Source organism: Vanessa cardui, chromosome 9 (genome assembly GCF_905220365.1).
Source record: "Vanessa cardui chromosome 9, ilVanCard2.1, whole genome shotgun sequence".
Classification (NCBI taxonomy): domain Eukaryota; kingdom Metazoa; phylum Arthropoda; class Insecta; order Lepidoptera; family Nymphalidae; genus Vanessa; species Vanessa cardui.
Genome location: NC_061131.1, coordinates 10,406,726 through 10,431,535, shown reverse-complemented (window position 1 = coordinate 10,431,535; position 24,810 = coordinate 10,406,726). Strand labels below are relative to the sequence as shown.

The following is a 24,810-nucleotide window of genomic DNA, read 5'->3' as shown; positions in this document are numbered from 1 at the left end:
TTTTCGTTATATATATAAAAACTTTTTATTTAAGTGATTATGTAAAAGTGTAACGTTTTAAAACAATAGGTGTGAAGTAAACTATAGGTGTGAACTGTTGGGAATATAACAGGTCTTTTTGTGACTTTAAACATTGTTTTCTGAGACCACGATTATTCGCTGAGAGGATAAACATTTGGTAAGTTTGAATTTAATACTATTCCTGTAGAAGAATAATATAATAATCAATAAATATATAATAATCATACCTAATACAATACTAATTAATAAAATAAATATATAGGTATTAAGTTTATGGCAGAAATGTTAATAATTAAAATAAACCAAAACTTTCCTGCAATTAGAACACATTATTTCTTTTCAAATTATGTAATAAGTATAAACATAGGATATATAAATAAAAATATTCAAATGCAATATAGATGTTTATATTTTATACACACAGGTACATGTTTACAAATTATTATCTTTTATTTAAATACATATACACACTTAATTTAATAATTCATTTATTTCATTTTGACATCGAGTAGCAACGAGCTGGTATAAAAACATTATTTTAACTTATTAATTATATAATTCTGCCGTTTAAATATGTAAATTAGTCTTAAGATAATATTTTAAAACAAGAATAAAATGACATAATCAACAAGTGTTAGAAATATATTTATATGTAGTTAATTAATATGTTTTAAAAGATTAACCTGTTTGATGATTTTTAAAATACTTATTAACAGTATTTCAAATTGGACACGTCGAGAAGAAATTATTGCATGCAATATTCACGATAAGCGTCTACGTGTTCTTATCGCGTTATTGATATTTTTCTTGAATAAAGAAAAATTATACTTTAAAATTATATTTTAAAACCAATTCAAAGTTACTTCTTTTATCATTTTACAAAATATAAATCAGTATTCTATCAATAACTATTTAATTATATATATTTGAAATCCTAAAAAAAAGTATCTAATGACATTAATCAAATCTAAGACAGATTAAAAAACTACGTACATTCGATAGAAGAATAATATTAATAAGAAGATGAATATGGAAATAATATGTCACCGGCACTTAATGTATATACTTTGCTAAGCTACCTACTAAGGCCTACCTATTTATCTTTTAACAAGTTACGAAAGGCACAAACACGAGTAGATTGTATACTATTATATAGTGAGGTATTCGCATTTAATGAGACAGTAGGCCTGTATTGTAGTAATTTCTTACTATGGTTAAAAAAATAATGCCAAGCTTCTTAAGGTAGTTGCTGGCAAGTGTGTGTTTATTAAAACTACTGCGAACAGGTGAATACAGCACGTGCCTTAGCCAGGTGGAACCAAGCATTTTTTATCATGATCAGATGCAAGCTCTTTTGATAAAATACTATGTTATTTTCATTTATCGCCTATTTACTCGATAATTGGCTGCACGAAGTTAAAAAAATATAAAGACTTAACTTTTTTTTGGATGCAATATGAGCAAAGACTGATCAGTTTTCAATCTAAATATCATCATTATTCGTCCTTAATTTTATCGAATGTTATTTTACAATCTTCTCTTATAATTAAAAAAAGTTCTGAAAATCTAATGTTCTTTTATGTTATTCTAATACAAGCATACTCACATTATGCTTTTAAGTTTTAAAAATATATTGAACTTACACTACAGTAAGTTGCGTGACTATAAAGAAATATAAACCCTTTGCGATGACACTTGAGCTAATACTGAGTACTGAGTAGTATTAATCATGTCTAAATGATTACATACATATATACATTGATTTGATTTATGAAGGTAGGTAGCTGTAGAGTACTTTTAAGGTTCGAACATCTGAAATTTAGGATTTGAAATGACTATTTAAAGCTATTCATTCAGACTTTCACTATCTTTGAATTCATTTGACAATATTTTTTAAGAATATTCTTTTACTTACATTATAATAATCTATACAAAAAGTTAAACGTAAATTATATAATTTTTTATATAATTTAATTTACTTGCACAACGTTTAACAAAAGGCGGGCTTTTATGTTCATTCAATCAAAATAAAGTCTTTAAAAACCTTGAAGTGGAAGAAAAATATATTATTTTAAGGGAAAACAATTTGGTCATACTTTCACATACATAGATATGGACTCCCATAACACTTATATAATATATATCACAACATACTGAGAGCGTAATGGATTGTTTTGTGATAAGTGAATCGTGCGCTGACTGTCGTGATCGCTTTCATCGAGATACATTTTATGACATTGAGTCTTATACCTTTTATGCAATTGCTAGCGACCCACTCTACTACTCCAAGTAAAACAATGGACTACTTATTGTGGATTCATTCAATTTCTTAATAATTAACAATATATTTTTTAATCAGATATGGTATTTCCGCTCCAAGGCCAGTCCGGCAACTACTTTAATAATATTAATTCGCGGTAATAATGCATCTTTTTGTTCACTCTATGCTATTTCCCTTGCGTATCAACACACCTGCGCTTTCAAGTCTATTTTAATACAAGACATACTAATAATGCACTTTTAACCCACCTTTAGAAAAAGAATTAAAATTTAAACAACAAAGTTTAATAACTAATAATATTTCAATGTCATACGCATCAATAAATTGTCTTCGAAAAATTCCTATACACAATCTTCTTTAAATCAGTCACGGTGACTTAAGGCTTAGGTAACTCGGAGAAACTTTCTCATTACTTCCACGGATAAAGTCAAACCATTTATAAACTTCAGTGTTCTAATACACTTTGGAATAGGGTTACGTTGAGAAGGGTTTATAGCATCGGTAGCTCGTCCACATTGTACTTTTATTATATTTGGGTACAAGTTTTTACTACATACATGACGATATCGTCATGTTTTCATCAAGAAAATGAAATAGTTTTTGTAAACTATTGTAGAATCTTAATCACCTTTCAAAAATAAAACAAAAAATTCTTATGTGATGTCATCATTGTTTTATAAATACACCTATAATTACTAGAAAATGATAGAATGGTGAAGTCAGAATTTATAATAGGCGAAACGCGTAGAGTCGTAATAATAGCGACTAATATAATGCGAGGCGCGGCGGGCGGTTTGACTCGTGCCGTCTCGCGGGTCGGCGCACGCGCAGCCTCCGGTTTTGCTCCTTTTGTGTCACGTATAATAAAGCATATTCTTTTGTGTGTGTTGTGCTTCTACATATTCGTGCAGCACACATACACCGTATATTTCTCCAACTCGGCATACTGACAAAAGATTATTTTATACTTGTACAAATGTTACAGATGCACGTAACGTTTTACGAGCTGTATTAAAATTTGCCTGAACCTAATTTAAATTTTCGTTTAACGTGTGTTTAAATTAATTATTACAAATAATAATGTTGAAACGAACATATTAAAGACTAAATTTATGTTATTGTTAAACCAATCAGTGTAGAAAAAAATGATTGTTTTGCAATAGCCACACATATTTGCTTGAAGCGGCACGACAAAGCGGCTTCAACACGTACTTAGAAAAAACGTGCTACGTGACTCCACATTTTGCTAAGTATCTGTACAAAGAAATTGATTCAAACATTTCTAGTTTTTTATTTGTTCTTTAATCTCTAGCAAATCCTTTCTGGTACATAGAAATACTCGTAGGTACCTTGTTACAGGCAGAGGTAGTTTAAATAATTGTGAAAGAGATAATAGTCTAATAATTTATCGTTTGTATAGGTTTATCTAGAGTCCACATTTAGTCTTGGTATTTATTATTCAAATAAAAATAAGAAGCAGTTTTATGACGACGTTAGTCGTCAGGTACAATATAGTCTTGAACTTTAAAGAGTTCAGTCCCCACTTGAGCCGTTACAAGAAAGCTTTTAAAGCTGTATCTTAAACTTATTTATTACTAATGGACCACTTGAGATGGCCTTTTTATTTTAAACTAAAGTTTCACTTTGATTTTGTTCCCAAGAAATATGGTAACACTTCAGAAATTATTTTTTGCAGCATCTCTTTCACACATTTGACCCTGTTAAGACCATATATTAAAGTGACTAGAAGATAAAGAGCTTAAAAGTTTTTAAAAATTGTTTGTTTTTATTGAAATTTATAATTATATGGAGTTGTAAGTGGTCGAAATATAATGATTGATGTCTATTCAGCGTAATAACCATGACAAGTCACAAAGTGTCCATAATGTTATTTATTATCGATATTGGAAAACGCTTTTTTAAATGATTTGTTATGACGATTTATTGTCAATCATTTTTTCATCGTGTTTTAAAAAAAATATTATAGACCAATTGTCTTAATGGTCACGGTATCCATGGTTCTATTTATAGTGACTGGTGTTTTCTTACATAAAATTATCAGTAGCGTGTGATACAAATAACTTAACCTTACAGAAACTTAAAATTGCTACTATATACTACTGCTACTATAAGGGATTAATTGATTGATAATATTAATTATATAAGGGAATTAATGTTTTGACAACTTCTAGGACACAATAAATTAAACTTAAAAGTGTGTTTGTGGCATTTTTAAAAAGTGTATCTTTTATCATTAAAAACGTTCAATATAATAGAACCATAGATGTTAAAATATTCGTTTAAACTTTCAAATTTTGTCGTTTATCATTACCAATACTCAAAAATCGATATTTAATTGCACGACTTTAATATTACATATATTACTAGTTGTCGCCCGTAGCTTAGTTAGGAATTATGACATTAGGTCAGTTTGTCATGTGTTGGGCAAAAAATAACCTATGTCCTTCCTTGGAGTTCAAATTAGCTTCTTACCAAATTTAATCAAATTCGTTTCAGCGGTTTGGTAGTGAAAGAGCGACAGACAGACAGATATTCTTTCACATTTATAATATTCGTATAGATTTTGTTTTTAATATAATATTTTTTCCATGTTTGTTATGACATATCGAAGTTAATAAACTACGTTATAAATGATCTTACAAACAATTTCTCGACACGTACATAAACAAGAACATCCGCAGTAGATCCGTCTTAAACTATCTTTAAATAAATGTTTAACCAGAAGCAAGTTGGTTTGCGTAAGTGATATCGAGGAATTAACCCCAATTTTTGTTAAATTAGCGATCTCGTTCCCAATAGATCGGAAGTGATGGCGAGCGTCTGACCGAGAATAACTCAGTTGCTCGCTTTGTATTTACACAACATTGTGTCCATGTAAAACTGTAAACACGTGTTGTGAAATATATAAGAATAAATTGTTAAGTGATTCTTAACTCGAAACATTGAGTATTTTTGTAAAACGACTGCGTCTAGTCGGTCAGTTGGATTTGTAAATATTTTAAATCTAGTTTCCTAGTTTACATTAAAACTGTTTATGCCAAATCTCGAGCTGTTTAATATTGAGCCTTACAATGTTGTAATAAAGGGTGCTAATGGATTACGATAAAGAGAGATACCGGTTTATGGTGTAGGAAATGTTGATATTCAAACCAGTGGTTCTGATTATTAGCAACAATGTCATAAAGTTTAGGTTACACGTGGTTTAATTGAACAGAAGCAAGAGGAATGCGGCCAGACGGTGGCTCGTCACTCGTCATTAGTTGGCGTCGGCCAGGACACGAGACTAATGAGCGCCCGTCTTTACCTTCCGTGTACATTCCCTTATAATAGTCGCAATTGCGATGCTTTGAATTTTTCTTGTGATGATGATGGAACCTGACAGTGATATTTACTTTATATTTATATTTTACAATATAATACTGTACACATACACTCGTTTGCATAGTTTACATTGGGATAATGGCTTCAAAAATTTTATATTACAAACCGAACTAAATAAAAATATATATTTATTTCATTATTTTACATAAGCAATGTGTGCAGATTCTGCACAAAAACAATTATTTATTTATTTTTAAAGATATTCATAACTCAAGATCAACTTTTGTTGTACTTACTCTTCATGAATGTATCTTAAAAATAATCCTTTCCTTTTTTATTGTTTCAGATACCCGTTGAAGATGTCACGATCGAATAAAATGTGTCGTACATAAATTATGAATATGGCAGATTGGTAATAGAAATGGCGACCACGATGGCGACTCCTGCGCACGATCTCTACCTGCATAACAATGAATTGCGTCCGCAGCACTCGCGGGAAAGCTCGAGAGATTCTGGAATCTTCCATACGACTAAAGGGCTGTGGAATGCCCCTGGTCAAAATAATTGCTTCTTGAATAGTGCTGTCCAGGTAAGTCATTATTTATATGTGTATGGAATATATAATCTGGAACAATAACTTATAGTTCTCAATAAGTATTATGACCTTTTTTAACTCTATCAATAAGTTAAACTTTTTCATTGCATTTAATTTTTTTTTTTTAATGTATAAATGTTGTTTTGTAGAAAAAATATTGTAAAAGAAAAATATTTGATTGCCAATTTCTGCCGTAAACATATTTTATTTGCGCATTCAAGCTTAACCCTCGTAAACGTAAACATATTCTCGGTAATAGCAGATTTCTGGGAAATCTAAAGAGAATTTACGAGTACACTTGCACTGTTGGGTCGAACATTTGTGTTAATGTTGGTGCACTTGTAATGGTTTTTTGATATATCCGTGTAATGGAAGTTCACCTTTCTATGTACTCATTTTCACAAATACGTCAACGTAAACTGTTTTTTGAATTGATTTTATTTCTCTGTCTTTGAGGCGTTATGATATATCTGTATATGTGGGTAACTCTTCCAACTGAATTTTAAACCAGTTTCACCGAATCGGTTGAAGTGAAACTATGGACACACTTTTGACGATAGTGACGCGAAAATTTAGTATTCTGTTATAGTTTTTAGTCTATGGATTAAAAACATATTTTTTAAATATGGAATTGTATTATGTTAAGCACTATTTCAGGTGAAATGAGGAAAACTTTGCCATTGAAAGTATAATTCATTCAATTGTTTGTAACGCGCGCTTAACGTGATGACCAATGTTTAAAACGAAAGCTGTAATGTTATTGCTTATTATTAAAGCATTAAAGTTTTTAGCATATTTTTTGAAACATATGTTTAGTAATATTCATGTTTTCTTTCACTTAACGCTTCGTTTCGTTTCGCTAATAATTTAAAATCCAATTATTTAAATCCAATCCAAAATATTAAGTTGAGTAAACTTTTTGTTTCAAATATTTATAAAGAATAAAACAATGTTGATGTTTTAAACAAAAGAAAAGGCTATATGAGTTGGTGACATTAGTAGCTATACTATAACTGTGAGTGCTCATTTACAACGGGCCATCTTTAATTACATGTTATTCAAAAATCACATCTATACTATTAGTAATAGAGTCTATTATATAAATATTCTCCTTAAATAATAGATTGCTTAGGACATCGAGGGTCGGACGATGACGTGACCAATAAACAAAAACCCGTTTGGAGAGCCTAAAGCACCTATTTAATGGTGACATTTAACCTTAATCAAATTTCTATCACGAACTTGCCTAATATTTTTTCTTTTATCTTTTTCATAGATAAGAATGGATTGTTACTTTGGTATTTTATTTAATATCCGTATGGCTTTTGGGTTTTGGCATCGTTTTAAGTTCTAATAATTAATTTTATATACGATAGGTAATATTCTCACTAGATTGTGAAGCCAATGATAAGTTACTACTGTTTAATAATGGATGATGTCACTTATTAATATTTTCTTAAAAAGAGGTTTAATATCCTCAACCTTATCATCATTTCAATGGTCATGCTCTCCTTTATAAATTGCCTAAAAGCAAATTTTTCTTCAAGTAGTACTTACGATACATAATAAAACATTTGAACTCAACGTTCGTAAATAAATGATATCAAAAGTGATCGCAATCTTTCGATACATTTGGTACACGTATGATAAAAATTCCAGCGTCGTTGGCCGCGCTTGATAAACTGATCCAATTTACATATACGTAATTACGGTACAGAAGTAAGACAAAAAATACATGACTTGAATAATGACGGCCACGGGTGCTACGTCCAACGTCCATTAAAGTGCCTCGCCTTAGAAAAAATGTCTTAAGATTATCATAGTAACAATTTACTTACATACGCACACTTTTTCGTTTCATTTTATATATTTTGATTAAAGTACGCATTGGAGGTCTCTGTAATGCCCTGTACATTTTCGATTTAAGAATTTATAATTACATATTTATATAAATGCTTATAATATATATTGAGCTTTGCGATATAAGCTGAGCCTTTTAATCGAGGATGAGCGTCTTAAGTCCAGACAAGCATTCATTTTTATGTGCTTAATTCTTAATTATGACGACCTCCGTGGTCGAGTAGTGTGTATACCGGTTTTTATGGGTACGCCACTCCGACCTCCTGGTTTCGATTCCCGGCCGAGGCGATGTAGAAAAAGTTCATTAGTTTTCTATGTTGTCTTGGGTCTGGGTGTTCGTGGTACCGTCGCTACTTCTGAGTTTCCATAACAATAGTGCTTTAGCTACTTACATTGGAATCAGAGTGGAATGTGATCTTGTCGAATGTTTATTTATTATTATTTACTTCAGGAGACCTTATCCCAGGTGTGACAAATTGTGTATTTAGAGGACTAATACATCAGAATATTCCACACCGTAGAAGTCGAAATGCCAGATTTGTTATAGTGATATTAGATAAAGGACTAACACATTACTAGAAATTGTTTTGTATACGCTCCTTACGCATGAAATTCTTTAATGTTGATGTATTTATAAGGAAAAAGCGTAAATTCTTGGCACGAGTCAAGAATGTTAGAAAATGTCAAGCAATTTTGTAAAAAAAGAAAGGATAAAATAGAGCGAATGTGCTCGCGACAGTAAAAGGATTGCTTTTATAAATAATAACGTGACAGTCCATGGTGGTATTGCCAGTCGAGTTTCGATAAAAATATTAAACAAATAGTAACAGTTACTTAATAAAATTAAGTTTTTATCAGTCAATAGTATTTTAGGGATTTTTTAAAACTAATATATCCAAATATAAACTTGTTCCTAATAAGATTATGAGTTCATTAAAAACTACATTTGAATATTTAATTATTTTAATTGCTAGTATATAAAAATGTTTATAAATGTATTTTTTTAATCCTTTGCGCGTTATTAAATAAAATGACAAAAAGTACTGAAATATTCTAACAACGCAAAAAAAGAAGTTATAAAATATTTTTCATACAATAATAGTCTCACATTATATTTGATCAAATGTCTGTACGTATACAATAGCAAATGGGATCACGCGATAGGCCTATCAATCTCTTGAAGATTGAAAAAATGGTCCTATTGTATCGCATCCATACAAATTTTAATTAAAAAAGCCGGGTCAATACACTTTCCCACTAAGGTTTTAGTTTGAAAATGAAATCTGTTGTGCTCAATTAGCGGCATAAGGCTTATCTGCACTATCGCTGCTTATCGCTAAAGCTCGTGTCGTTAGTCTAGTTCATGCACCTTTAGAAGGCTGATTCTTGTGTTATCATTATCACTGTCGTTTACACATTGTTTAACGAAAGTTTTACCTTATCAAATTAGGGCAATTTGTAAGTTTAATATAGTACATATATAATGTAAAAAACAAGAAAACATGTTCTTAATTTTTGACAACTATGAATAATTGGAATTTATTGTATGTAATGTGTCTCCATAGGAAACATATATGTACATCGTATAAGTAACTTAGTTAAAGGTAGATCTAACAAATATTCATAATATCTACCAATACCAATTTCTTTAAGTTTAGAGAAAAAAAATATAGTAAAAATCTGATTATAAATAACTTAATAAAAACATTGTTTTAGGTAATTTACGTAATTGTGTAGTTTATCGATGAACTCGTACTGTTCCAACATCAAAGAAGCTCTATAAATACGTTAAAGCCCATGATGTAATTTGCCAGTAACGAGTACATAGTATCAAAAGAAAGTTTGTAAACCAGGCTATTTCGATGTGTAATTCGGATAACTAGTACGGTCACTGTTCCTCTGTAAACATTTGTTATGACTACGTGCCCTCGTTACTTTGTAAACGCCTGTTTTATAACATACTAAGTCCGAAGCTACTACCTACGATAGTATTCCATGATTTTTAATGTCTTTATCATATAAGAGTGAAAAGGGAATATGTGGCTTCTGAAATGTAAGTCCCTAGTAATCGTGCTCGGCGTTTCTAAACAATTCTCTTTGAGCAGGTGCACGTGTGTTTACATAAGTTATTTCACTACTCACCAACTATTTCACTCACGTTCGAATCCTCTGTTTATATAGGCGCCTTCACCAACTATGGCAACAAGTTTTCTATATTATATCTCACGTATTGATAATCGTTGTTCTAAATGTCTCTATAATAATTAAACAGTTTAAGGCTGCTTGTAATAAAAGAGTATACAGGTAGACATTTAAAGGTGCGATTGATATCTAGTCTTCATTATTATTCATGAAGATTCATCATCCAACTCACCTGAAGAAAGGAGACTCAAATAACTTTTGGTCGCAAAAAGTGGTAGACAATATATCATTTCTATTAAATATATTTATATAATTAATTGACTTGATCAATTCCAATATTATTTGCGTAGGTAGCTGGCATCATTTACGACGACAGTATATAAAAGCCGTTGAGCTGTTTTTAGTTTATTAAGTGTCGCTCGCTAAATATTGCAAAAAGTTTATATATCAATTTAAATAAAATAAATATTTCTACTAAAATAGATCCTTCTAAAACTAAAATATAAAAAAAAAAAAAACTAATTCAAATTGTTCTTTCCGAACAATAACATTAAATTCTAGGATAAAATTATATTTTATGTTAATATTTTAATATAAATAAATAGCCAATCAGAGGATGGGCTATTTATACATATATATAAAATGTTTTACATATACATAAATATACATAATTTTGACATTTATGGGTCACGTCAGTTGTATCCAACGTTCACTAAAAACTGGTTGAAGATTCGACGTGACATAGATACTTTATTGGAAAGAATATTAAGCGAAGCTATCGTAGGACAGGCGTAATAAAAATACGTGCTTATTTTAAACAAATACTTCAGAATTATTAATATTTATACATCATAGTTGTTTAATTTGGGTAATATTACCTACTCTGTATTATATGAGGGTGTTCGTGTTGATTTTAATGACACTATTAATAAATACATGTAAGTACTTTCTAAGAAACAATTTTTAAATTGTCACTCGTGTCACACAAGCACAGTAAAACAAAACAAATTAGTTTGTGTAATTAATAGTATATTTTTAATTAAAAATACTTTAATACCTACTTATAATAATTCAATAAGAAATATAAATACGTTGTGAAAAGCAACAGTCACAGAGATAAAATAATAAATAAATTCTTGTAGCAACGTAGCATGTTTGCAATACAAAGAAATTTCAAATATGTATTCTTTGCATACAAATAATAGATTTTACATAAATTTATTCAGCTTCTTTATAATACTTGTAGACAATTCTGCATTTGCAAAGTGTATATTTCAATTTATAATTAGTTCAGTATACTTAGAAGTTACAATTAGTATTTATTATGTTTCGCATACAATGTATTAAATATTTAAAATAAATTAATAGCCTAATCTTGTTTGAGAGTTGTGGTTTTAAAATACATTTGTATTACGATCTCATTATGAGTAAAAAAACTTGAGACCACCGAAGCTTCTTACAAGCTCCCAACCGGTATTTTAAGTAGGAAGACAAAAATGTAAATGTCACAGTCAATTTACAAAAGAAGGAGTCGAAGCCTCCCTACCTAATTAAGAAAAAAAAAGAGTTCTTCACTGGAATAGATCGTTATACCATTTGTATTCGTTGTGAAATTGTTATAATGATGCTCTTTACAAGAGAGACTTTATTAAATGTAAAAACATATTTTTCGGTTTTGATTTTGACCTATATTTTTACACGATGTTTATTAATTATATTATCAATCAATATTCGATTGTTTTCTTTATTAAAGTCATCCAGTGTGCCCTAACAGTGAGGCACTGTGCATATTTATCTTCCGCCAGACTCACTCTCTAAACAAAACTTCAACGAAAAAAATTATAAGTTTTATTTATTGCCATATTAGAAAACATATTATATGGCTAAATAAAATAATTTTTAATTATGATCACCTGCATTTGTCTGCAATGTCTAACTTTCAAAATAGTTTATGTAATATTGTAATTAAATATGTAAAATGTCATTTCCAGCCATAACTAATGTAGCGTTTTTACGAGCCTACTGTATTTTATTCAAACCAGTTTTAACGTAGTAGGTTCTCTAGACTCTTTTATTTGTTGCCTTCTTTTCTTGTATATTGTCAATCAAATTATATGTTCCAACATAAGCAAAGTCCAACGAATAAATGTCACTTGAATGTCACAATAAATGTGTTATTGGGGTACGGTCCGGCCTAGTATGATATGATATTTAAGTTGGAACAACACTATGGACAATGGTTTTACAGTTGATTCAAAAACGCTTATAAGAAAAAAATGGTGTTGAAAAATGAATCTCCTCGCTCCTGAATTTAATTATGTGTATATATAGACGAAGATTAGAATGCCAAAATTCTCTACGGGGTAAAGTTTCTGATTGTAAGTTTACATAAAATAACCTTGCAATAATAAAAAAAAATGTAATGAACAACGAATGGATACTTTTTGCGCAGGCACATGCATGAAATACCAACGTGTGCCCGACGCTTAAACCATTTCCGTGACAGATAGATGTTTTGCGCCGGCCCTACTGTTATAAATATTTATGCCACAGGATTATCGGACTTAGCGGGCCTTTAGTATAGTTTTTTTTACTTTAGCCATTGTAGGTAAAATCCAGCTGTTCCTTACAGTTTCAGCTGCATGTAATTGCACTATATTACTCGTCGAATGAGAGAAAATAATTACAAATAATATTTTGCGTTATTTTAATTGCAAGACATTGATAGACGGAAGCAAATGGCAAATAGACCATCTGGTTAGTGGTCATCATTGTCCGTACATGTTGGTCGGAAAATCTTGAGAACTAAGATTTTATTTCCCTTGCGCCTGTAGTTAAACTTACTCATTAATACTTGAAACTAGATCACAACAATACGTAATAGTGCTGTAATGGACGGTTTGCAAAAAATTAAATTGCCCAGTATTTAAAAGATTAAATTAAAAAAAGACGAAGAATAAGGCGACACGTTATTACACAAAATTGGACTCGATCTGCATATAATTTAAAATGTATGTTCTATCTAGTCACACAAGTATCCGACTACAGATCTGACTACAGTCTGGGACTGTACTCATTTTTATTAAGCATTATGGTTATTTTCAAAATAACTAGATCTTCTATACTTCTTAGACGGTTGGATCGATTTAGATGATTTTTTTCTTAAAACAAGCCCTTTCATTTGATTTGGCAAATTATGCTCCTGAAAATTTATACTTAGATTATAGTCAACTTAGATTGATTTTTAAAGATTTTATTATAAAATGAAACGAATTAATTCAGCGGATTATGCATTATTACACCATTAAAAATGTTTGTATAATGTCTGCTAAATCAGTTGCGTAGAACTGGTTTGACATTAGACATACGCTTACTATTATTTAAAGGTACGCAGAAGCTTGTAAAAACGTTTATGAGTTTCAAAGAATTATTACGTCCCGTAAGTTTTTTCCCCAACATTACCAACCAATGATTATTTACCCATTTACGTAAGTATAAAGACACCTCGATTCCTTTACGGGACTAGTTTGCATACGCTGTAGGAATATTATTCAAAATAATGGGAACCATTACAATGACAATATCACAGGGTAATTGCAGGAAATTGCAATTTTCTCAGTTTATTGCATTAAAAGGCTTTTTATATAAAAGTACATCGTCTTTTAATTCAGGCATGGACATTGTACAAGAAATAGATGAGTCTATACATATGATATATTCTGACTATATAAATTGAATGAATCAATGTTTATATAGCCGTGTTCGAGTTTAAAACTTTTAGTAAAATTATAAATACTCCTGCATTCGTTATCCAAAACTATGTAGATAATAAAATATAATCCAACTGAAGACAATGACATAATTAATAGTTTTAATTCAGGTTATATTATAGTTATTAAAACTTACATACTTTTAATTACAAAAGTTTAATAATCATTGTAAAACAATAATTAATGACATCGCTATTTTTCGGAAAATTTACTTTACAGTGGCGATAGGTTAACGACGTTTGGTTGAATGATTAACTGAATATATTTTTATTTTTTATATCGAACATAAATATTAGACACCGTATTTTTTGAATATGGCAAATAAAATATACAAATATGAAAATTATTTATAATCACTTTTTAGTATGAAGAATACTAATACTACAAATGAAACTTCAATGAAACAATTGTCATTGTTTTACGAGTTCGGTTCGCGTCTAATGTAGCCGGTCTCGCAGAACACGAGGTGGGCGCCAAGACGCTACCGTCACGGGTCGCCGGCTCCGGAAGGAACTGCGTGGGAAACCAACACGCCCTTCTTTAATTCACCTGTGTAATGCGTGCATGCTATAATTAGTGATCATTGCGGTATACGCGGCTTAAATATATCTTATACATAAGTAATACATATATATATGTATGTACGTGTTAAATGTCAGCACCATCAGAATATTTTATACAAATTTGCATTACAGAATTATTATTTACATTAAATACGTATATGAATATATTACACATATGTAATTAAGTTTACATATATATGCATAAAAAATGCAAATAATAACAAAACAAATTGCATTGAGTGGTCTGAAGAATGGTAATAACAGTTTTAGTTTATATAATACATTCTGTTACCAGTAGAGTCAATTAAACAAGATGTATAATAATAGTGATATTATTTTAGTCATTTTATTTCAAAGCACTGTGTAATAAAAATCATATTTACTAATTTTTTTTTTCAAATATACGTATATATATAATTATATATATATATATATATATATATAATTATATACTTAGAGCTTATTTCTGGTTTATTTAAACTGTTAAGTTTATTTTTTCAACTTGCCCCAAGACGTAAACGTTTATCGCGATAACGGTATGTTTGTACGTTTTTCCCATTACAATAACTAACACGTAACTATTGATAGTAAAGGAAATGTTTAATTTAATAAGCAAGTGTTGTTTACACGGGTTGTTACATTGGGTTTAACTCCCAGCCGAATACATTTATTTAGAATTTACAACCCCTTAATCGTTTTTTATTACAAAAACATCTGTTCGTAAAAAAGCCATTGAAGTTGATCAATTTATACTAAAAGTAAAAATTAAAACAAAAAATCTTAATTAAAGCAATTTATGGAAACATTTTTTTTAAATCGAAGGTAATCTTTTTAGACTATATTTGTTACGTCGTAATAAAGCTTTGTGTAGGTATTAGTTGTCAGGGATTTGTGCAACTGTACCCAGGTATTTTCTTACGTTCTTAGAGTTACGGTCGATCAAAGTTACACCATTTTGTCCCTCACTGACTTACTGACCGAGCATCAAAACTCTAAGGTACTTAAATAGGTCATTAGCCACATATAAAGGAAAAAATATAAAAACATTAAAAAATAATTTACAGAAGCAGCTTTGAAATTGTGCTCATTGCCAAGTCACTATAATTACAATATAAAGAAAACTATTGATACAATTACTAAATGTTGATTTATAACTACAAAATAATTTGAGTAGGACTTGGCTTCTATGAGATCTTAAAACTCTTTACGATGGAAAGACTGCATCGAGTTCTTCTTGTTCTTATTTAATTTATGAGAAAATAAATAAAGTCACAAATTCGCTGTCGCATTACTAAGCTTTGTTCTACTTATTGCATTTGAACAATTATTACTATATCTACATTATGCTTGAGAAGTGGGTAAGATAATATCAATGTAATTTGTGTCATTATATAATTTAAGACCACCTATAACTACGGAAATAAGTTGTCAAATCTTACCTGTGTAATATTCCACTTCCTACAACTTTTTCTATATGAAATAAGAACAGATAATCTTAAATTAATTGTATACTAAGTGTATTTCTTGCACTTAAAATATGCCATACGTTTAAAAGACTTTTAGACTATATGATTTTTACGAATTAATATGTAATGTAAGAAACACCAAAGTTAACACGTAAAATAATGTATCATTTTAATAAAAAAAAAGGTTCAAAGTCTAGCAGACGTTACTAAATATGCAGATCAATTATCACCTCTTTGTAATAAATCTCGGACTCTGCGATAAAAAAAATGACATTAAACTTTCATTTGACGAATGAAAATGAGCTACATGTGTCATCCAAAGCGCATTGGATAACACGTGGCAAAATAAATAATTTATAAAAAAGTAAAGCAACTTCAAAATTAGAAACAGCTAGTGAACTAACGTTAAAAAATATATCTATGAAACTACTAGATCGATTTTTAAGAAACTTACACTGTTCCTTAAGTTTAAGTGTGTGTAACTTAGAGTAATCAACTCAATACAACTTTCAGTTTTCGAGAAATTCGTGGATTACACATGCTTAGAAGCCTAAATGGATCATTATACTCATATATAATAATTCAGTTCTAACAATTTTACATACATAAATGTCGAAATGATAACCTAATTATTTTTAATAAACTCCAATCCTTCGTCTCAATAGGAAAGCAGCCAGTGGGATATTAATAGTTTTTTTTTTTTATAAATTAAACCTCTTTATGAAAATTTGTAGCTAGCAAGCAATAAGCCAGAGCAAGTATAGGTAAATTCATCGCTTCGAGCGTCTTATGAATGAGTTATGGGAAATTTTAGTGTGTCATGTGTAAATATAGAGCTGTGTAGTATTGTAAAACTCTCGTGAAAACGTGAGAATATAGATGAAGATATGAAATAATAATAGAACATGGAATATAATTTTAGAGAAATTCATTTTTCGCTTCATATTTAAATACGAAAAACATGTAAAAAGAATAGAAAGAAATGCAAAGTAAGCTTAAAAAAAAGTAGTTGAATCCGAAAATGTTATTTATTAGTTTAGTTTGTTAGTAGTACTATTATGAAGTGCGAATATTTTGACGGCTTTACTTAAATTGCAAAATAGTTAAACATGCTTAAATTATTTAATTATTTTTGGAAAAATGTCTACAACACATTCAGAAACGTTTTTTAGTTTTGTTATATACTAAATGTATTATTATGACGGATCTAAAATGTCTTTTCTTTTCTAAGTTTACTATGGTTCGTGATTCTTTGACCCATTAGGAACATATTACGCGCTCTGCTGCCTCATTGGACACACGTCTATCAATAGTCTGTGGCGTACGACACTATGGTTCGACGGATCTATTTTTTATCATTTTGTCGGTCGATAGAATACCCCATTCTATATAATACTAATTTGAATTAGACGAAATCACGTAATGGAACAAAAGCAAATTAACTAGTAGTTTTTATTTAATTTTTTGTCAAGTTTATGTAAATTAATTTTAAAGTTACAGAGATAAATATTATTAAGTAATTAACATTAATAGGGAATAGTCACAGATTAATTCGGAATGTTTTAGCTTTTATTGCTGTTTTATCTTATGTTATATTTAAATTTAAATACATGTTAGTTTAGAAATTATTTATATTAGACAATAGTTATTATGTCAATAAAAAATCGGCGGTTTTAATTTTATAACATAATTGCTCTATTTCTGTTATTTTTTATGTATATAAGTTCGCTTACCGTGACCTCACAACCTACGACTTGATGAGTCATTCTTGACTCTGTGACTAATCTCGGAAAAAACCCCTATTGTTCGAAAAAAACTACAAGAATAAGCAGCTACATCCGTATTTATACCTTACATCTACGAAATAAAGACTATTCTCGTGTTCCATACCACAGCGAGTTATTGTGGTTGCTGGAATTGGCTTTTATTTACAAGAACCAATTTGAATTGTTATAAATTTGAAGCTTTCAAGTTATACTATGTATCGTTTGTAGTAATTGTTTTCATTTATGTTTCAACGCACTGTTTTTTTTTTCAGACAAAATAATAAATCTAAGGCTAGTACCCATAACGAATCAAAGCGTAACGTTAATATTTAGACAAATCCTGCTGCAAGTACTTTTTTTATTAACAAAACACAACAGAATTTAAAGCTTGACAAGATTAAAAACATGTACATACATCACCGTTTAAACAGTAGAGAAAAAATATCATACAACCACAAATTGTAATAATTTTTAATTACATACAACCTATTGCGTTATATCTTGATTAATGAAGGGCGAAGTTGTTAAAATACTCCAGGGCAACGCGTTGACGTATCAATGGATTAAAAATAAATTTACCGTAACGAAAGATTTTATAATAACATAATATAACACAGTCTGTCTTAAAGACGAATGTGGGAAAGTCAGCGAAGCAAAACGTCTCACCTGGGATAATGTTCTAATTACAACAGGTGGCTGGCCACGGACATAGGGTCGAGGGTCTTTAGACAATAGTTTTTAATATTAAAGAAAATTTACGTTTGGTCCGATTTCATTATTCCCGACGTTAATTCGGCTATTGCACGCAATGTATATCGTTCAAAATTTATCTTACTAATTATAATGCGAAAGTTTGGATGGATGGATGATTGTTCATCTATCATGCTAGAACGAGACAAAAAAACGAGACAGATTATAGTTTGAATAGCATACCTACTTTTAATAATAACATAACAATTACACAAACTGCGGGTGAAAACTCGTGGATACTGTGGAATTTATTCGTTTTTTAATTTTCATCATTATCGAATTAGGAATGACGGTTGTCTATATGGTTTCCCACATTTAGTCTACAGGTAAAATATACAAACAATTTGATTGTTTTATCTTAAGTTTGCAATTTTATAAATAAAATTTACTAAAGATAGTAAGTGCGTTGTTTTTAAAACCAACAGTAGTCTCAAGTTGTCTAACAATACAAAGTTACACGCTCGATATAGTGAATTTAATTATTTTTTTAACTTTCGAGTTTATAAGGAGAGGTATGAGTTGCACTATCGATTTATGGTACTGAGGTACTGTGGGACCGCGATCGGCTCTTGCTTCCCGCTTTCATTTGAATCTGTTATTGTGGTTACAAAATATTTTTCAACTTTTTATAAATTATTAAAATATTAATGTGACATTGTCTGAATTTCTTTTATTATATTTCTTTGTAATTTTTTTACAAAATAAATGTAAAAACGGTATAATTTATTATAAGAGTTTATTAAAATTTAAAATTTATTATAAATTTATATGGTATAATAATTAATAAATTTTACGCTTGAATATCTGTCGATAATTTGATAACCTGGAAGTTATAGGGATTTCTCCCACGACGCATGCGCCCGCGCAACTCGCTACGATCGCCGTGAGAAATATAGGTCGGTCGCGCTTCAAGGAACAACAAGTAATATTACATAATACAAATGCATTATAAATTATTAAACCGCAATTTAACTTATGTTATTTCTCAGATAAACGTAAAGTATTTCGAGCTACATGTTCAAATTACTGCTCTTAGTTTATTTTTATGTGATTTTGTTTCGGTGTCGTATTTGCTTCAGAGGATTTTTTATTAAAAAAACAAAGTAACTATAAATTTTATTTTTATTTTAATTAGTTTTTTTAATTACACGTTTGTTAATTATTTATATAAATGAATGTTGCATAATAACGTTTTGATTTTTATACAATATTTCTTGCCGCGGATTTGCTCATGTTTACGCGTCTGATCGTCAGGTGTTAGGCATATAAAAGTAGTCTACGTCTTTCCTCGGAGTTCAAGCTTGCTTCAAACCAAATTTTGTTAAATTCAATATGGTGATTTGGCCGTAAAATTGCAACATTCAGACTTATAGTAACTGCATGTATGTAGAGATGTAAATTTGCGAGGAAAATATGTAAAAATAAAATTATAAATCACTATAATAATAATCCGTAATAAACTATAAAAAATGGCTGAAATTTGAGTTAAAATTTACGATATTGCTAAATTAAAAGATTCAAGTGGAATATGAAGCCACTTATTTGATCTAATAACTTGATTTTCTTTGCGATGTCAAGAATTTTATTCTTCATAATAATCAGAATTAAAGCTTAAGTAATATTATGTGAATACTTGCACAATAATTTAAAAAGTTATGTTCATAGTAATATACCATGTGATTCTTCTTAATGTTCTTACGAGGTAGCGTGTTAAATTCTATCGCCAAATCTTTATTTAAAAAATACGTTGTATATTCTAGATGTAATAAAGATTTCATAACAAATTGCGTGTGAGCACGACTGTTTTGCAACGTTTAAAAAAGACAAATATTTTTATTTCCTAATCGGTCGCTTAATCTGTGGTGAAAGTCTCTTGTCTGACTTGATAATTAAAATCAAAGCTGGAACAATAATTTATCTGTCATGATCTAGTTTTTTATATAATTATCTTGTTCATAGAATGCTTCGTACAACAGACGAAATAAGCAGGTATTACTTGTTTAATATAATAGTAGATTTTCTGCTATATTTTTAACAATAATCTTTTATAATCTATATTATAGACAAATAACTTCTCGGTCTTTGTAGGTACACAGATTAAAAAAAACATAAGTTGCACCACGAACATTTGTGTGAAAATCTTTTTCTTTTTCTATATGAAATCAAGATTGCTGTGTTGTCGAACGCATCATACAAATACTGTTGAATATTTAAACACGGAATTTTTACCCTTATATTCAGCAAGTTTTAGATAAGATTATTTGCTGAATATTAAAATACAATACAATTCAGCTTATAAACTAAAGACGCAGGAAACGCGTGGTCCAACACCCAGACCCCAGTCTGCTAATATTATATTTGATTCTATGTCATAAGTTAACTCATACAAACTTTATATAAATTGAATGGCATTTGAAGTGTTTGCACTGTTATAAGTTTTGTAGCTAAGTCGTGGGAATCAAGTGTGTTGTTACACTGCACCGTGCCGTGTGTCATATCAAAAACTCGAAAGTTTATCAATCTCGGAAGTCGTTATTAAACTAAGAACAATGGCTGTTGTGTCGGTGTGAATGTTTATTGGAAAATTCAACGCGAAGGTGTCATGTTTGAACATAATGAGTCTCGTAATAGGATGCTTTTATTGACACCGGATTTATAAAACGAATCGCTATTTCGCAAAATTGTTACATAATCAAAGCGTTTCCGAAAATCGTTGTATGCTACCAACTCAATATAATTTGATTATACTGCTTCGATTGAAATATATTATTATTAATGAAATACATACATAAATACTCGTAGAGTCAGTCATCACGTTTTACTCAATTAACTACACAAGCTACTATTGTAAATAAAATATTTTATCTTGTATTGCCGTGATGGGAAACTTACGGCGGAAACTAACATTGTCGCATTTGAGAATCGTGGTGGAGCGAACAGCGTGCGGCGAGCAGCCTTAAATCTGGTCATCTCAAACGAAAAAGCTAGCTGAGTAGTAGAACAATTAAAGACTGTTATTTTTATTTAATTTCCTTAGTGATATGTTTCCACCGAAAATATTACACGAAGAATTATATCATAGACGATAAACATTTCACAATAATAATAATTTCACAAATAACATAAAATATAATGTAATTGAAAAGAAAAATGTTGTGAATGATTACAACTCAAAAAGGAAATTTGTGCAATTATCTTGTTTTTAAAGCAACTTGACAAAATGTAAAAAATTGCTCCAATTATTTTCCAGGCGCTACAAGATTTCTTTCATTGATTTGCTTAGTGGATACGATTTAGACTCTTATCTATTTAAATGTTGAATTTGACTATACCAATCATACACTGATCGGTACTGATATATAAAACAATAAGGTTGTATTTTTAATAAGCGTACGTACGTAGTGCGTACACACGTCTATGTGTATTCTAAATCTGTTTGCCCACTTCGTTAACGGTATACGATTTTAGGAAAAAGGTAAGTTGTACTTATAAACACAAAACAGGTTTAGTTTTACTACGACTTACTACGAACTGAAATATGGGATGCGGGCATGTAAAACTTCATCTTATATCAAGGGAATAGAGTAGTTTTTTAATAATATATAGAAAGTAATTTTACAACCGTAAGAGATAGTCTCGTAAGTTAGACAGGGATGCAAGAAACGGGTTCATTGTTTTGAACGTACCGGTCTGTTTTTGAATTCAAACTGTCGACCATTGGTTAAGCTCTGAAAGTTGAAGCTCACAGCGTATGGCGCGTGTCGCAAATATTAATGATAAATTGGAATGATATAAACATTATCATCAGTACATATAGATATATACATATGCATTCTTGATAAAACGTATTATGTAATAAAAAATATTGCGGCATATTACATATTGAGGCATTTTGCTTTTCTATTTTGACGTTTTTATTGTTTTTTTTTTTTATACAATTTCAATAAAAGAAAACAAACTAGTACTACGATTCATATTAGTCTATTAATTTCGAGTGTTTCGACTCGTCCACTTGAAAGAATTTTAAATTGTTTTTTTTTGCTCCACCCGAGCGAAGGGTTAAAACAAGAAGCGTGAAAAGGCTGATCGTTGCTCATAGAAAGGAATGTAGGCTATTTTTTGTAACATACGATTACTATAAATTAAATTATTTGATGGAAGATTATTTTTTTATTATTATACAATGAATGATATGATAGAGTGAAAAATAATTAGAAACAATAAATACGTCTGTGACTCGACATCTTTGTAGGATGGTAACGCTAAATTGTTGTTGGCAAGTATTAAGAATATAAAAGATTTGAATACAAATCTTTAGTGGTGAGGGAATTGAGTGGTCAAAATTAGTTAAATACACGTTAAAAGGTTTTTAAAATTATGAATGTGGTTGAATTTTTTTTTGCCACGAATTCATTTTATCATAAGAGTTAACTGTAGAACGTCTGTTCCAGAAAACCTCCTCTATCTTTTTATTTTAAATTTTAAACTATACGTTTTTAAATAATGTCGAAATGGCGGGAATTGAGAATAAATAAGTTTTTAATTTCTATCTATGTGTATATTTTTTTTAAAAATATTTTTCCGATACACAAACGGAAAAAGACTTCAAACACATATGTGAATCATCTATATATGATTTTTATGTTTTGTATGGCAACAATTTTTAATCTTTCAATTGACATTGTAGGTCCTCAACCCTAAGGAACTATTATAAGATCTGTCAACAACAACAACAGCCTCTAAATTCCCACTGCTGAGCTAAAGGCCTTCTCTCCCTTTGAGGAGAAGGTTTGGAACATATTCCACCACGCTGTTCCAATGCGGGTTGGTAGAATACACATGTGGCAGAATTTCTGTAAAATTTGTCACATGCAGGTTTCCTCACGATGTTTTCCTTCACCGCTGAGCATGAGATGAATTATAAAGACAAATTAAGCACATGAATAAGCGGTGCTTGCCTGGGTTTGAACCCGCAATCATCGGTAAAGATGCACGCGTTCTAACCACTGGGCCATCTCGACTCTAGACCTGTCAATACAAAGCAAATAGCCCCAAACTCGACAGGTCCATCCAACTTTGAGCTTCATTAAACAATAAACAAATTTCACTCATTGATTTTTTTATTATATTAACTTAAACTTTAAGAAGTTAGTTAATACATGCTTAAACTAAAATTCCTAGAGTTGTATATATCGTTAATTAATAAACAGTAATAGCATACAATAAAAGCTTTAGCTGTAGTGAGTTAAACAACATGTACGTATATATGATGGCACTTAACTTCTCACTTGTTGGTATATGGTATATTTTTCCATCTGGATAGGTACGAGGCACACATTAGATGTTCAAAACAAAATCCAAACAGAAGTACCTACAGTTTTGATGTATCGCTTCTAACGTTTTCTGTTTTTGTAGCTAAATTTTTGTTAACTACAGATAGACATAGCATCTCAGTTCCTAAGGTTGATCGCGCATTAGTGGTGGAAGGAATAGTTAATACTTCTTACATCGTATACCAGACGACACACCATCAGATGTTCAATTTTCCTGTCATATTGTTATAGATAATATATACATTTGTATATAATATACCCTCTATGTAGGCATTAACTTTATATTCATATAATTAACCCTGACGGTTGTTCGGTTTTTATGTTTAATGTGATTTCGTCTACATGATATCACACGGAATGTCTGGAATAATAAGCAAGGGCTTCACTACGGAGGCTGTCTGTGTACGAAGCTGTATAAGTACGTGATTAATTTTGAAGATCAGACATTTTCAAATTATAAAATAATATTATTAAGCATAGTATGTGATTTCAAATGTTTTTTAAGTGCCTTCACACGTAATCAAGTTAAGACCAGTTTATATTTTTTTTCCTTTAAAGTGCTCCAATATGATCAATTTTTTAATACTTTATACAAATCATTTATCTCCTTTAATCTTTTGTTTGGTACAGAGATAAGCCGCCTATTGTATGTCTTTCAGGATACTCGTAATAAGATAATTTAGATAATATGTATATCCTAACTTTAATTTGGTTAAAGAAGTGCATATAATAGTGTTATCTTCTAAAATCTTTTATTTTATGACTAAGAGGAAAATGTGTAAAGGTCGACCACTGCTGGTTTTTTATTCCATTCTCTTTGAAATTAATTGTAAAGGATTACAGACGTGAAAAGAAATTAAGCCGCTTTGATAATTTTTGGATTGTTTATTTTTTACCAAAATCCCAGCGAGAATTATCGAG

At 30.0% G+C, this 24,810-nt stretch overlaps 1 protein-coding gene across 1 annotated transcript in view; it reads left to right on the top strand.

Annotated features, from left to right (window-relative positions):
• LOC124532220 overlaps positions 1–24,810 on the top strand; it is a 57,986-nt gene continuing 33,176 nt past the window's right edge. Inside the window, exons 1-2 of the mRNA XM_047106981.1 lie at positions 1–178; positions 5,991–6,233. Coding sequence (XP_046962937.1) covers positions 6,066–6,233 — 168 coding nt within the window. The 5' untranslated portion in view covers positions 1–178; positions 5,991–6,065. The remainder of the gene's footprint in view (positions 179–5,990; positions 6,234–24,810) is intronic.